The following is a 16,165-nucleotide window of genomic DNA, read 5'->3' as shown; positions in this document are numbered from 1 at the left end:
CTGCTCTGAAGAGCTTCCAGGCAGGTGATTTTTTTCTTTTTTTACATAGAAGAGAGCAGAGCAAAACTTCACTTCAACTGCCAACTACAAGCACTCAAAAACTCCATTGCAAATCCAGAATAATGAAGTTAGGTGATAAATTTGCAACTTGTAAAAACAGTATACTTAAAAGGTATTTTAGATTTGTTATAACTGGGTGTTTATCCTTAAACTTTTTCCTTCAACACCTGGAACTATAAATTGTTTTGGAGGCTTGAGGGGGGGTTGTTTTTTTTTTAAGTTAAGGCCAAATTTTTCATTAACTAAAGTCAGAAAACCTGAGCCTCACAACCCCCACTACCAAGTAAAAGTTCAAGAGCTTTCAGCAATCAAGAAAGCCAACAAGGTTAAGATTTCCTACAAAAGAACAATATTGCCACTGTATAAATCTGAGAAGCACACACAAATTCCAGTCCTCTTCATCTCCAAAAGATTATACCAGAATTAGAGAAATTACAGAAAAGAATGGCAACTAGGAAGACCACAGATATAAAATGGCTACTATACATAGCATAAACCCAGGTGGATAAAAGTTCCTTAATTTAGAAAGAGATGCTTAACAGCATTGAGACAGCATAAATCTGCAAAATCATGAGCAGGATAAACATATGAAAAAGGAACAACTAGAAGGTTTTTTAAATTTTTTTTTCCCATCCAGCATTATTATGTACAAACATGCAGCACATGTCTAGGCAACTCTCGAAACAGCAGATAACTGGAGACTAGGAAGAACATTCTGAGGAAGTGTCACTAGACACTTTACTCCTTGAGTTCTCCCTTTAGCTGTCCTAGTAGACCAAAGACCACATGAGGCAGCTGTTTGGATATGACCTGATAGGACTCCTCTTACAGAGAGCCACAAGAGCTGACAATGCTCTTCCCCTTCCTCTTGCACAGTTAAATGCTTTAAACTCACCTGAAAATTCCCAACTTCCACTCCCAATTCCAGAGATGCTTCAGAGAAGCTTCTTAGTGCTTTAATAGTAAAATATTCCCTGTCTCCAGTGAAATGGCAATGACCATTGTTTGAGTTACTTTTCTGACCCTGTCATCCTGCAACTATCATCCAATCCATAGTCAGATCCTTATGCCAGCTGTCACACAGCACAGCCCAGGCTCTGGGACTGACTGATCCAGTATAAAATCGTAGCCGTCACAGCACGTACAATTCCTCATGAAATGCAAGAGTGGAAACACAGATCAGCTGCATATGTAAGTGCCTGAGCATTTGCAGACACACTTCTGTTCAATAGTGTTTTTCAATGGAGAGAATGGATAAGATACAAGAGCTAAAATTCAAAATGACCCAGTCTAAAGGGAGCTTACCCCAAGGAAGCTACAACTTACAATCCAGTCTTTTTGCACCCAGCATGTAGCCTCTGCATTAGCAGGACAGCCACTTCTTATCTTACAACATCATTTGCCCTACTAAACTTTCCTGTAATAGAGCATGAAAAGCCAAGTGTTGTTGGAATGCATGCCCTTCCAAATGTGTACATAAACTAAGACATGAAAATTTAGACACCTGCATTCTTTTAGGTCTTTTTTAATGGTTAGAGTAAGAAGCCTGTTCTCTCCTACATTTTTTTTTTTAAAAAACCAAAAGTGTTCAAAGAACAAATACCATATAAAACAAAGTAGCAATAAAGCTCATCAGATCAGAATCAGGAAGTTAAAGGGCAAAAATGGTGAAAGAACAGATTACAGATTTAATTAGCAGAAAGACTTCCTTTGCTATTATTAATCAGATCTTCCTTTAAAAATTAGACCACTTCTTCATACAGTCTACCTGCCCTTTTTAACGTGATTATAACATATCAAAGACTTTCCCATATGAAAAGTAGTTTCAAACATACATGAAAATTGTTTGCAGCTTCTGGACACATTGGCTCTTACACATTTTAAACTGAATTTAAAATAAAGTCTTTGGTTGGCCTTGTCCTCCTGCCTGTCCACTAGGAAAAAAGAAAAAAGTGTGATTGCTGTTCTCTTGTTTATAAACCCCAGCACTGTGCTGGGCTGTAACTCCGCAGCTGTGGGAATAAATACCACAGAGTTGCCTGAAAATTCTGGAAACTGCAAACATGAAAGCAAACAGCAGTACAACTCCACATCTTACCTTGCTTTATTATTAAAAACAACTACAGTAATGGGAGAACAACACTTGAAGAAACAAAGTCAGGCATCAATTCACACTTAGAGTCCTCAGCCAAAGCCCACTGTAATATGTGCATAGTTAACAGGAGCATAAGTTCATTAAACACACTAACTACAAAGTTTACATTCACCTTAAGTACTTTGCTCCTTTCATCTCTCCTATGTCCACATTGGTTCCTCCTTTCTGAAGGAGAAGTGTCTGAGGTCTTCCTTATATTTTTTCCCCTCCAACAAAACCTTCCAAGCCATTTTTCTTTATCTTTTCCCTCACTTGCTCCATGTTAATTTTCTCTTCTGCAGTTTTCCAATCAATGCAGTAGCTCTTCTTAAACTTTATTTCCTCCACAGTTGACAAATGCATCTTTATCATCTCCTAGTATTTTTCCCCCCTCAAAAAAATATTTTTATTTTATTTTAACCTGTGGGAAAAGCCACATACTGACCCTTCCTGTCTTTATCTAGTACTGGAAAAAATTGTTTTCAACTCTCTCTCTTGCAGCACTTTTACCCCAATTGAATAGTTTGATGCTTCTCTACCCTTACCAAGGTGGGCTTTATAAAGTCATCTTACTAGCTCCCTCATTATTCATAATAAGGGCTCTACTGTTTCTAGTTCTGAGCAGATATAAGCCTGCAGATTTCTGGCTAGTCTCCATATTCATAGGAACATGAAGCTTATGTACCAAAATACCGTATTAAGGCGTGTAGTCTCAAAAGCCCAAAGTACTGCTGTTGCAGGAAAAGGCAGAGAAACTGCATAAAACAAAAGTTTTTGGATGCTTATCCAACTTGAATAAAAATCCCTAACACACAAACTTTAAGTACCTGGGTTTTCACAAGAGGAAAAAGACAATCCACCTTTCTAACCAAATGACCTCAGCATTGTTCCAGAGCAGAGCCCAACCTCTTGACTTTTTATCTGGACAATTCAGGTAATATCCACTTGGCCACAAAGGCTCTGTTGTAGCAGGTTTCAGGACAAGTATCAGTAACATCAAACTCCTACTTGTTTGTCCTCATCTACTGCCTTTTTCCTCCCAGTGGGCCAGCCTAAGGCCTGGGTGACTTTATACCCTGCCATCAGTACTGGCCATTGATTAATGTTCACAGAAATCACACATGAAAATGGATTAGTAGAGGAGGGGTGTTTCACTCCTACATTTCTCCCAGGGATTTATGTTTAGTGTTTAATATTTCATCCTTCAATTGGATTTCACCCATCTCTCAGTTTATCAAATTCCTTTTTAAACCAGTTCATACTTCCAACCTCTACAGTACAGTAACAAGGCGCCACAATTCTTCTAAACCCGCAGCACAGCAAATTTCATTCAGTCTCCTTGGTTCTTATGTTACAAGAAAAAAAAACCAAACAATTGCTCCTCATTCACCCTCTTTGCACCATTTATAATTCATATAAATCTATCAACAGCTTCTTCTTATCAGTCTTCTTACTCAACTTTAAATCCTAGCATATTTCACCTGCCTCATATGGGGCTCTGTGCCACATCTTCAACCATCCCTGCTCCAGTGTCCTATGGGACAGAATTAAGGAGAAAAAGACTCAAAGGCAGGTGTCATGGCTCAAAGTTATAACTCTTCAATCACTTAGATGACACTGTAATGTTTTCTATTTTATTCCTTCTCAAATAATTTCTAATCTTCCTTAAAAGCATTCCTTAATGCTTTTAACTACATGATGAACCTGAAAAGATCTGTGCTGTTAAAGAGCTTATGGCTAATCTAATTTAAGTGTTAATTCAGCATTTAAACTACTACTACAGAAACATTAAGTTTTCCATGACATAACTTGATCTCTAACACTTCAGGACATAGGATGGATAAGTGCAGATAAACAGCATTATTAAGAGAATAACCTGTTTTGATTGCTTCAAGCAGCTTGGCATTCTTCTCTCCTTCAAGCAGTCTGTGGTAATACCCAGGATTTTGTTCCATGTTGGTTTGGGCCCCACTCACAATCATCCAGACCAATGCACGGTGTTCATTGGGGATGCCTTTCCTGATATATCTTTTCACTGCAAGACAAGAAGTTTGGTTTTGTTTGTTCATTTTTAAATAAATAATTTAAAAAATCCAACTGTATTATTCTATTTTAAATGAGCCGCCTGAAGTTAAGAAGTCATAGGAAAACTCTTGACTGGATATTATTATATTTTCTCTCCTATGCTACCATTTTAGGATAAACATTTACTTCTCACCTGCATAGTATATTTTAGATTCACTCCTAAGTTCTTGTCACTCAGATTCCCCCCTCAGATCTTCAGACTCAGGTTTTCCTCCCTCCTCTCTTCCCTTGTTAAAATTTGAATCCTTTCCTCTTCTGCTTTTCTGGATGGAGATACAAACAGCAAAGCTTCTCCCTTGAGCTCTGTCCTTTTTCATTCAGACAAGCACTGATTTGACTTTTTCTATATCACCAGTGGCCTCTGACACAATGGCTCTGCTCATTCTGCTCTAACATCAATGGCCATGTTACCATAACCCTAGGGCTTCAGCATAGCACCTGACCACTGAACTACAGCAGAAACTGAGGAATATGAAATATGTGCCTCCTGTCTAAATGAGCCCTGGAAGAACTGGAGCAATGTGAGTGAGCAACCGCTGACGTTTTCCTAGAATAACTGTGGAAGTCTTTTCATATCTAAAGTAGCTCTTATCTCCTGCATAATTTTCATCATAAGGGTGTGCTTCAGGTTTTTTTTTAAGCTGATGATTCAGTGTAAATAACTATGATGCAAAATTACAGGAAGAAGCATAAGGCTAATGACAAGAAAAGCAGCTTCCTCCTGGGAATGGTATGAAAAATATTAATAAGGAGTCAATGCTGCTTATGGGTACATAATCCTAAATCAGCTTTACCTTTTCTGACCCAAATAGAATGTTTGAGATTCTTCTCCTTTTCTTGCAGAGAAGAAAATAACAAATAAAACAGACATTTCATACTAAATGAATCATGTTGTATCAATAAAAGCATCAACTTCTCCTCTCTAAATTTTATGGGACTCAAATCCAAGTGGGGATTTTTATTCCACCCACACACTACCACACACAATATCACTACCTAGCCAGGTTTTATTGAATCACACAGTTCTGTAATAAATGCTGCCTAAATTAAAGGCCTTAAAAACAGCAGAGTGAAGCAAGGCTGTACAACTCACCCAGACACCTTCTAAATACATTTCATCTAATTACAGCTGCCTATCCTTTAGGACCCAAAGCTGCTTCCCCCATGAAACCCAACATAAAGATGCACACATAATGAGCATTTCACCCACCTAAAATCTGGTGTTTTCTCTCAAAGAAACATGTTTGTAATAAATGCCTGGTCTGCAGGGTACAGTTTCTGTTTAGCTTTTCAAAGGATTTATATTACAGGTTACAGACTCTACAGTTCTAGCTGTAAAGTTACCTTAACTACAATCTTCTTTTAGACTGGAAATAATTCCCTTGTTTCCATGGTGGTTTAATAATCCCCACTTCATCTTTTTTACAAGATTCTGAACTCTAATGTTCAAGATAGCCTATAAATTGACATAGCAAATACAGGAATGACTATCAAGAACCAGTCCCATTTAGATTAACAGAGGACATTCAGATGAACCTAGAAACAAATTTACTGGCTTAAATACTGGATAATAGCATTTTAGCACATAATGCAAATGGGTTTTTTTTCTGGAACAACTGTAAATTCTGGAAGCATAGGCAACATTGATATCCAACAATACACATTAAATTCAAGAGAAGCATGGACAAACCTTTGACAGTGGCACAAGGGAAAAGCAGCCTGGAGCACTGCACACACTCATTATTCCCCAGTGTCATCATTCTCATGGCAATAGACTGTCAGGGGCTCGTATCACCCCAAGTGACTACTGACCCAGCTCCCTCACTCCCTGAGGAATGCCGAAGCTCTTTACATTGTGCTTTTTTCCCCTCGCACCATTGTAATACTTGCTAGGATCTGAAAACTGGCATTCAGAAGCAGCAAAATAGTTTTGAAAAGGAGGACAGCTGCAGTTTAATATATATAATTTATATATGTAGATAGACATAGATATATCATATTCTGTAAATAGATTTGAGTTTATACAAATATGTATATATATAAGCTCCCTTCCACATTGTCCTTGGGAGCTAAGAAGCTCACAATATTCTATACACTGCAGAAAACCCTCCCACTGTTACATCTGAGAAGCTTTCCCAGATGAAGCCAGATCATGCATGGGTTTCCACCCACACATCCAATGCCAGCTGTAAACCAAGGGCTTGATCTCAAAAGTAGCACTGTTGAATAGTTCCAAGCACTGCACAAAGACCATACATAGGTAAGAAATATCTTTAGGTAAAATTTTTGCTTCTGTTCATTAACAAAATAGGAACCATCAAATTTTAGGAAACCCTCCCCCCTCCCCCGCTAAATAATTAAATTGCCTCTGACACTTTGTGCCAGTTTCACAAGTTTGGAGTCGCACTTTATGAATGTGGTTTCCTTTTTACAAGAAAAAACAGCTACCTGATAGGGTAGAAGTCTAAAAGTGACGATAAACACCCAAAGATAAAAATATGCAGAAAATAACATTTCTTGAATACTGCATGCTACTTACAGTAAAAGATGTAAAAATAAGTAATCTCAACCTGCCTGTCCTTGATGGTAGAATATGAGAATTTGGAGACTTCTGCTTCAAGGCAACTGTTGCATTGCCTTTTCCCCCTATTAACCTTGTTTCACTCTACAGCATAGACTCGAGGTTATGTAGCAAAAAACCCCCAAACATTTAAAACCAAAAATTATTTAATCTTAAAAATACTTTTTGAGAAGCATCTGCACTGCTAACTTTTCAGATACTGACAATTAATGTTGAATGTTGAGGAAACACTCTTGGGCCCTAGAAGAAAAATTCTGTAGAAGAGCTGGAAACAACATACAAGGAACTCAAAGCTTTATTTCATTAATACATAACAGAAAAAACTGAGCACATACATGCTGTAATAAAATTCCAGTCAAACTGACTTTCCTTCTGCCAAGCCCTGGGCTGGAACGGAAGTTCTCGTGTTATAACCACTGTTTATACATTTATTTTCCCTTTCACTGTATTTTATCAAAGATCATAAAGTGTCTTCTGCTACTGGTCACTTTTGACTAGTACACCCAAAAGCAAATTCTTTTGTGTAGTATGATTTTGGTCAGAATTAGGACAGTTTGAGCAATCATGTCAGAGTTTGTTGCCCACCTGTAAACAAAACAGAGCAGAAAGCTGTATTTTGGTCCCATAGAGATAGAGCTGAATGAAATAAGGAAAAACATTTGGAGGATCTCAGTAGCAGCAGTGACAGAGAAAAGGCAAGTGACAAACAATGATTATAAACTCTCATGTGCAGTGGAAACAAGCTGAAGATAAGGGTGGGGGGGAAAAACAAAATACCAGAAAAATAACAAAAAGGAAGAGACTGGAGAATGAGTGAAAGGAAGTGTCAGCCAAATTCCCATGACCCACCCTACCAGCAGGCTGCAAGACAGAACAGAATGCACTGCTTAATTACCATTGTTAAAATGTAGTCTAATTCTTTTTCTTTATAGTGGAACAGAATTACACACATACAAACCACCTGGCTATGAGGCAAACCCAGTAGCATGTGAACATGCCACATTTCCAAACTGGAAAATTAACACAAGTCATCACTTCTTCCTGTTCGCCTGGGCAGAAATTATGAGCTTCTCTGTGTGTAGACAAATGGGTGTGGAACTACTGAGATACCACACATACACTGCCTCTCTCATATCTACTCACAGCAGGACACACAGCTTTGGTTCACAGCTACTGTGTTTCGGGAAAGAAGTGGCAAATCAAATCTTCTTCTCCGTTCTAGCTTATGGCAGAGCCAGTAGCTCTGAGCAAAGCTTCATAGCAATGAAGTCAGGGCCTGGAGGAGGGAAATTCAGTGAATAAACAGCAGAGCTTCTGCTATTGGCCTGCAAGGAAATCACTGCATAATCACCTTGCAGAATAAAGAACACACCTGCTTACACAATTCCATGTGCATGTCACAGAACTCAATCTTAGTACTGAAATGAGAAGGAAAGTATTTAAACATCAGTAATTGCAAAGGTCAACTCTTCACTCTTCTCCTCAGGTATCAGATGAGGCTAACACAGAAAGCTTTTTGCAACAACTCTGAATCTACTCTCAGACTACACTTCCTCAGTATTACTTTTTCCTGTCTCTCCCTGGAATTACATGTATATGTGAGAATCCACAGCCTAGAAATCCAGGTATATTTAGCAAAAGTTAGAAGCATCAAAGATCATGCACCAGCCCACAGGACTTGTGACAGTCCAGAGCCATTGCCTGTGTCCCCTCGGTGGATTTATAGAATCCCAGTTTTCACAATGAGCAATGTGTTGGAGACAATCAAAGCCACAGTAAAGGCTGCTGCTATTATGTGCCCAATGGGACAGCGTGACCATTGGTTCTGAAGCCTGTTGAGAGCACAAGTTGAGAGATTTGGTCAAAGTTTTGGCTCCAAAATAAGACCAAAGGCATTCCCACTGTTAGTATCACAGTAACATTCTGTTTCTAAAATGCTAGAACTGGGAACACAAAGAAATGAACTCACAGACATTGCTAAAAGCTGCCACTGTTACCACTTACACATTAAGAGAAGTGTATGAATCAAAACTGAGATGATTTTTCCCCAACTAGAAGACTTGAGTTCTGCAAAACCTCAAAGACCTCACTAATTCAAAATGGCATGAAGTTCTCACTACATTCAAACTTGACACCCCAAACAAAAGCATCTTTACATTTCTAAGAAAAAATAATATAGTAGAAGTAGATACTTTCTGGTTAGCAGCATATGATCTAACAGTTATAGCTCAAACCTTCATTTTCTGGAATTTCTCACCCGTAAAACAGATATCTGTACAAAAAAATACACTGTTATATTTAAAATGTCTCACTAGTTATCATCCCATTTTCTGGTGCCAAGGAAAAAAAAAAAAAAAAAACAAACCCAAAACCACCAAAACCATCAGAATCACCAGCTAAAGGCTGGTGCACAGCCTGGAGCACAGCTTTAAATTTTACTCAGTTTTTCCTTAACATTCTTCTGAGAACTCTGCCCAACTCCAAAAGACACCCAAAGAGAAAGCAACCTGATAAGCACCATTTACAGCAAACAGGAAAATTTAGATGCTTATATGAAAACATAACCCAGAAAGAGTTGGAGGAAACTCCATTCTTTTAATTTCACAGGATTCCCTAACACCTTCTGACTCCCTGCATTAATTTTTACCTGTATCTCTTGCAAGATAAAACATTACTAGAGGTTTTCATGCTCTTTGAGGCAGATATTAACATTTCTGTCAGCATTTTATCCAATGTTGCATTAGCCCCTGCATTAATCTTACTTTCTTCACTTCATAAGGCATTTATCATCAGTTCTTAGTACACAGTGTTTTAGCTGCATGGTACACATCATTTTACAAAAGGAGGATAACGAGAGCTAGAAAATCTCAGCAGCCTAAGGAACTGTTAAATAGGCAGCAACTGAGAGTTCTAACATCCTGATCCCTGGGTTTCAAGACAGCATCTTCTACATAATCTCATGTATTTTTAAAGAGAGCACAGAGTACAATACAGCCAACAGCTGCAAAATGGCATCTTGGAGTGCCAGTGGCCACAATAGCTGGGTTAGAGATGTAACAAGAGATTCCTGTGCTGAAGAGGGATTACTCTTTTGGAAGGTTTAAATGAAATCCCTCTAACAATAGCATACTTGCTTATGAATTATTACTGCTTATATTACTGGTTTTCATTTGAGGACAGAAATAGTATTCAACAATTAAAAACACAAACCTATTGAATCCTAACATAATGTACTTTTACCTATAAAGAGACATGAAGCTCACCTTTTAAACTCTTCTGTATACTGTTATTCCCCTTTAGGAGCTTGGACCATTTTATTGCTCTTCTAGTGAGTACCACTAGGTATCTGGAAAAGAATGCTTCATAGGATGCATAATCAAAGTCTTCTGGCCTTTCAAATCCATATGGATCAACCCTACAAAATAAAAATAATTCCTGTAATAATGTTTCTACATACCTACAACTGAAGGGAAAAAAAAAAAAGCAAGTATGCTTTAAATAACTTCCAGCTGCTATTTCTAAAAGCAGCTCAAGACTCCCTCCTCCCAGCAAAAGCCTACTTTACACACACTGTCACACTCCATTTAGCATATCAAAGCTGTTTAAATAAATTAACTTAAACATGCACTGTTCAGTCAGTTTCACGGATTTCAGTGCTTTTTTTAAGTAAGGAGTTTTTGGAGCAAGAGACCCATTGTGTGCAAAACTGATGCAAAATTATGGCCACATAAAAGCCTGGAAGGTATTTTTCTCCACAACACAGGCAAATAGTTGAAAAGTATGAAATATAGTACAACAGCTCCAATACAGCCTGAATTCTCTTTCCAGACAGTTCTGTGCAGAAAAATGACAACAGAAAGTACATGTGTAACAAATTACATAGGTTATTTTTTACACAGGTAACTACTGACATTATCTTCATGAGAATATGCAAGATGGAAAAAGACAAATCCTTGTGTCAAGCTACCTTCTTTATATGTAGTACCAAAATGCTTACTTTTATTATCTTTTACAATTGCTCAAAGTTACAGCACATTATCTCAGACAGCACAATAATGACAGAGTATCAGAACTGTATGGCTGATTCTGTTCTAATATATCAACTCACTTTGCTAAATTATATTTATGGCAACTTCCCAGGCTCCATACCTGTGAATTATCACCTGAGTACAGGACATGAAGGGCTTTACAGAAGTTAAACAGGCAGAGGGATCTGTCCAGTCAGACAAGGTTTCAAGGCAGACTTCAGGATTTAACTTTCCAGAACACTGCCTGTTTCATTCATGGCAAAGGAATTTGACCATGGAGAAGCACTGGCACAGCCTTGGGAAAACTGGCTCACGGGAGCGTCACAGGTGGTAAAGCATGAATCAGATGAGGAGCAATTAAATATTCAAATCCCAAATCGTTGTTACATTGTTGGCTATTTAGAAGAGCACCTTAGTATTCATGTACTCCTCAAATCTGACACAAAACCCACAGGTGTAAAAAGCACCGAGACCCCCGACACAGGTTTCTCTGAAGACATGGACCATGAAACCACACACACACACACAAACCCCCTCACACGTCCATCAACACACATCTCTTATTTACGACCGCAGCTGCCCAGGCAGCAAGTACAGATTAATTTCATGCTCCACTCCATGCCTAAGGTAGAAAGGGCAAACAAAGAGGGAGGAGGCAGGGTTTAGGAAGCCGCCCTGCCCGGCTGCCCTCGGCAGGGCAGGCTGCGGCGGCCGCCCGGTGCCCTCAGGAGCGCCGGGCCGGTGCGCGGGGCTCGCCCGGCCGCGGCGGGCCGGCTGCGGGCGCTCGGGAGGCGCAGCCCGCCCTCGCCGCGGCCCGAGCGCAGCCCGGGGCAGCCCTACCTGTACGCCCAGTCCCGCCCGTCCTCTCGCCTCGCCATCGGCCGCCCCGCCGGCGCCCGGCGGCGGACGGGCGCTCCCAGGCCGAGCAGCGCCGCGGCCGCGGCCCCGAGCCGAGCTCCGCTCCCCACTTCAACTCCAGCCGCCCTGCGAGGGGCGGGGGCGGCCGCCGGGCCCGCCCCGTGCCCGGCCGGCAGCGGGCAGGGAGCGGGGCAGGGCAGGGGAAGGCAGAGGAGAGCGGGGCAGGGCAGGGGAAGGCAGAGGAGAGCGGGGCAGGGCAGGGGAAGGCAGAGGAGAGCGGGGCAGGGGAAGGCAGGGCAGCGAAAGGCGGAGAAGGGCAGGGCGGAGGAGGACCGGGCAGGGCACATCCGCGCCCGCGGGGTCGGACCGCCCTCCCTGCCCGGCCAGCCCGGCAGAGAGACGCGGGTCTGATGCTGATCCCGGCTTATATTTGTGCATTTCACATTTCGCTCATATCTTGGGGAAAAAAAAAAAAAAATCAAATGTTTTAGCACGAGGGAAATGTCTCACTAGTACGGGGGGAGAGGGGTTTCAGGTACAGCTCTTCAAACCCAAGGAATTTCCCCATAACCAAGAAGAAGAGATGGTTGTGTTAATATTTAAGTTCACTTGGTTGGTTTGGGAATTTTTTCCCCCAAATCATCACAATCTTCTTTTTAATTTCCCCAAATTATTCATTGCAGTCATAATCACAGAATATTCTGAGTTGAAATGGACCCACAAGGATCATCAAAGCCCAACTCTTGGCCCTGCAGAGGGTACCCCAAGAGTCGCACCATGAGCCTAAGAGCATTGTCCAAATCTTGAGCATCTTGAAATCTGTCAGGCTTGGTGCTGGGGCCACTTCCCTGGCGAGCCTGTTCCAGTGCCCAGCCATCCTCTACGTGAAAAATGTTTTTCTAATACACTGAAATATTCCCAACTTCAGCTTCTGATGATTAGTTTCCACTGTAAACTAACATTCATTTAGATATTATTTAAATAATAAATGGCAGATGGTAAAAAATGTGGTGTAATAATATAGAAAGTTATATTTTAAAGCTGGCCTCCCCGTTTCCAGAATCCACCTCTAAAATTAGTACACACTGTTCTTCATCTTTAGAGGTCTTTTAAAAAGCCTGAAGCCCACAAGGACTCAGCCCTACCTGACTGCCAGCAGTTTAATTCATAACACACTGCAAAATTGAAGGAAGACAGCAAAATTATATCCCCGCTTGTCATTTTTTGAATAAAGTTCTGACTTTGCACTCAGCAAAGTGCTTGGAAAATTACAGCTACTGCTGGGGAAACATTATCTTGTTCAGACAGCATTAGTAAGAGTTGCTGTAGACAACAGATGGGATTTCACAAGGGAGATCAACAGTTGTTGCAGCACACTCTTCAGGAAAACTACCTTCCCTCTGCGGGATCACAGGCAAACACCCACACAGAACGGGAAAATTAGTTCGGCTCCAATGGCAAGGAAAAGAAAACAAAGAGGTTCGTGCTTGGTTTAACTGACACTGCAGTGCTGTGAAAAAATTGTGATTGTTCAGCAAAACGTAATTATTACCTTTTTTGTGCGGGAGGGCGGGAGGGAATTCTGTGCTTCGGCGGGCATAGGGCTGCTCCGGCGGGAGGAGGTGCTGCTCGAATTACTGTGCGGCATCACGAACTCGCGGGGCTGGCAGCGCTGGAGCCGACCGCAGCCCAGCCCAGCCCGGCTCGGCTCGGCTCGGCTCGGCTCGGCTCGGCTCGGCTCGGCTCGGCTCGGCTCGGCTTGGCTCGGCTCGGCTCGGCTCGGCTCGGCTCGGCTCGGCTCGGCGCCAGCGCTGCCTCGGCGCAGCGTGGGCAGAGGCACACTCCGCGAACAGCGCTGCCGGAGAGGTGGCCGCGCTCTCACAGAAAATCCTTGGCAGAGCTGTGAATAGGGGGGAACGTTGTCCCACGGAAGAAAAGGAAGCCTCGGTTAAGCAGAATATCATCTTCTCTAAATCCTGAAGGCACGGGCTTTTTACGTAACAGTTATACTTCATCTGTCAATATCAGGCTCTTTGGTGCGTATACCATTTAAAATGGATGCATCAAAATTTCCCTCCAAACAGCAGATTGTTTAAAGGTACATCTGTGCATCAAGGGCAGCCTTGTCTATAACACAGTGTACTTTACTCAAGCCTCAAATGTTATGAACAGCTTCTGTTGCTCTAACACAAACACAACTGTGTGGCTGACTCAGATTTATGCCTGTTACACACAAAATTTCCATTAACAATGCTTAAATTATTAATAGATTAATAGAAATAATTCCTAAATTTCAGCACAATAATTGGATCCCCATATTTTGTCTGATAATATGAGCCAGCCTACTGTCTGGCCTACTGTCTGGCAAGAGAGAATGCCTTGGTTGTCCTTCCCAGGGTATCAATGCTGCTCTCTTCTGGGCAGATGATATCATGTTGCTTTTAGAGGCACTCAAAGAAACTAATGCATAAACCCTCGAATCTGAAAACTGCTTTGGTGGTGTGATCAGCAGAAAAAGATACTATTTACTCTTTATATTTTACTTCTGGAGGAGCTGGTGACAGTGGCAGAATGCAAAAGGGTAAGCTTAGTTCATGTTCAGACCAGTAAAGCCTACAGTCTTCCTATCTGCCATCTGGTGCAAAAGGAAATATATTTTATATAACTTCTCCCCACCCCCTTTTTGTATCTGAACCTTATCCCTGAAGTTTTAATGTTATGATGAATTCTTTGGTAGAAATTCTCATTGTTCTGCTCCACAGTAAAATAGTGACTCCCTTAAAATAGCTACTTCCCTTTGAGGGTAGGCATTTAGACGTGCTCCCTGCAAAGGCAGATAAAGACAGCAGATGAGTGTTTCACAGGCTGAGGCATTCAGACCTTTGCTTGTGTCATACCCTGCATTTTAGTGAGCAAGGTTTCCCTTCTTGTGTTTCCAGAGTAGTTGCTAAATACCAGGATGATTCTCAGCCTTATCAGGAATTATTCTGGAGCGGCGTTATGCTCCCTAACATTGTGACTTGTATGCTATGTTACCTATGTTCGATGTATCAGCAGTGCTGAAATGTGGTTCAGCTCCTCATATACCACCCCACTGCTTAAGACCAGGAGTGAAGAAGCAGCAGGAGAAATTCCTTACAATATTTGTGCTGGAAGTATTTCTTTGACTGCCTGTGGGGACCATAAGGATTCCTTATCTATTCAAGAATGGAAGAAATTTATTTATTATTTTGAAAATCAGATATGTGTCTGGGTTTTTTTTCCCCTGAGGGATTTTTCTTTTTTGCTGGCTTCAGGAAGGCCAAAGAAGAGAAATTGTTAGGGAAAAGAAAAGCACTATAGGACTGAGAAAGAATAAGGGGTGTGTGTATATAGGTGTACATGGATATAGTATGCCTAATATTTTTAAAACAGCATGGGTGAATCTGTTCATAAGAAATACCAGTGAGAAACACCATTTTCAGCAAAGGCAGCAGCTCTGCTTTTTCATATCCAGACAGGAATTTAAATTTTTTAAAAAAACCTTAACTGCTTACAAGATGGTTTAATAGCCCTTTTTAAAAAAATATGAATACATCAGCATTGAAAAAGAGATAAAAAGAAAATTCTCACTACAGACTGGGTGATGTAGTATCCTAAGTAAGGGATGAAAATCCCACAGCATACGTGGCTTCCCTAGCTCATGTGATTTTCCATACAGCTACTCATCTTTGTGTCTGTACTTAGTTAACAACACCACACAAGTGTACTCTGCTTTCTTGGAGCTCTACTCTTTGGCTGGAGCTACTTTCCCATGACCTGAAATAAATCTGCTGCTCCATACTTGAAGAAAACATTTAAGGTTAAGTAGATTTGGCAATATAGAATATCCAGTAAGAAGTAAACGTGTGTGTGTGTACCACATATATAACTACCACATCCAGAAATCTTTAGTTCCTATTACAACCACCTATCTACCAAGTTTAGTCAATCCTCACCTACATATGAAATGTAATGAAATGCTAAACTTGTTCCATGTTTTTGTCCCAGCAAATTGCATCATGCTTACATAATTGTAGTCTGCAGGCCTGATTAAACCTGTTCATGTGAATTGTTCCATCAGCATTCACTGAACTTTAGACCAGACTGCATAGCAAGGACAGAAATGTATTTTTTAAAGTTAATTTCCACTATTCCCTAAAGGCTTCACAGCTTCATGTCTATGAAGGTTACTTGCTGTAAGGACAAGTTACATCCACATGTAATCTGGGAACCTCCAGTATTTTGATTATTCTCGGTATGACTGTGGCCCCAGGAGTCAAAGCATACTGATAACAGCATCTATAAAAAGGAGCTCTAAAGCTTGCTGCATAGCACTGCAGCTGCCTGGAGAATCATTACCCATGGAAACCTCTGCAAAAGGGTTTCTGCACCCAGCTG

General features: G+C 40.9%; 1 protein-coding gene across 1 annotated transcript in view; it reads right to left on the bottom strand.

Annotated features, from left to right (window-relative positions):
• The window catches only part of GRTP1 (growth hormone regulated TBC protein 1), a 34,297-nt gene extending 22,475 nt beyond the window's left edge, over positions 1 to 11,822 (bottom strand). Inside the window, exons 1-3 of the mRNA XM_021545623.3 lie at positions 11,729 to 11,822; positions 10,124 to 10,275; positions 4,071 to 4,229 (exon numbers count right to left, since the gene is read on the bottom strand). Coding sequence (XP_021401298.2) covers positions 4,071 to 4,229; positions 10,124 to 10,275; positions 11,729 to 11,766 — 349 coding nt within the window. The 5' untranslated portion in view covers positions 11,767 to 11,822. The remainder of the gene's footprint in view (positions 1 to 4,070; positions 4,230 to 10,123; positions 10,276 to 11,728) is intronic.
• Positions 11,823 to 16,165: the final 4,343 nt, after the last annotated feature.

This window comes from Lonchura striata, chromosome 2 (genome assembly GCF_046129695.1).
Source record: "Lonchura striata isolate bLonStr1 chromosome 2, bLonStr1.mat, whole genome shotgun sequence".
NCBI classification, from domain to species: domain Eukaryota; kingdom Metazoa; phylum Chordata; class Aves; order Passeriformes; family Estrildidae; genus Lonchura; species Lonchura striata.
Note: the sequence above shows the minus strand (reverse complement) of the source record. Positions and strands in the feature narration are given on the sequence as shown.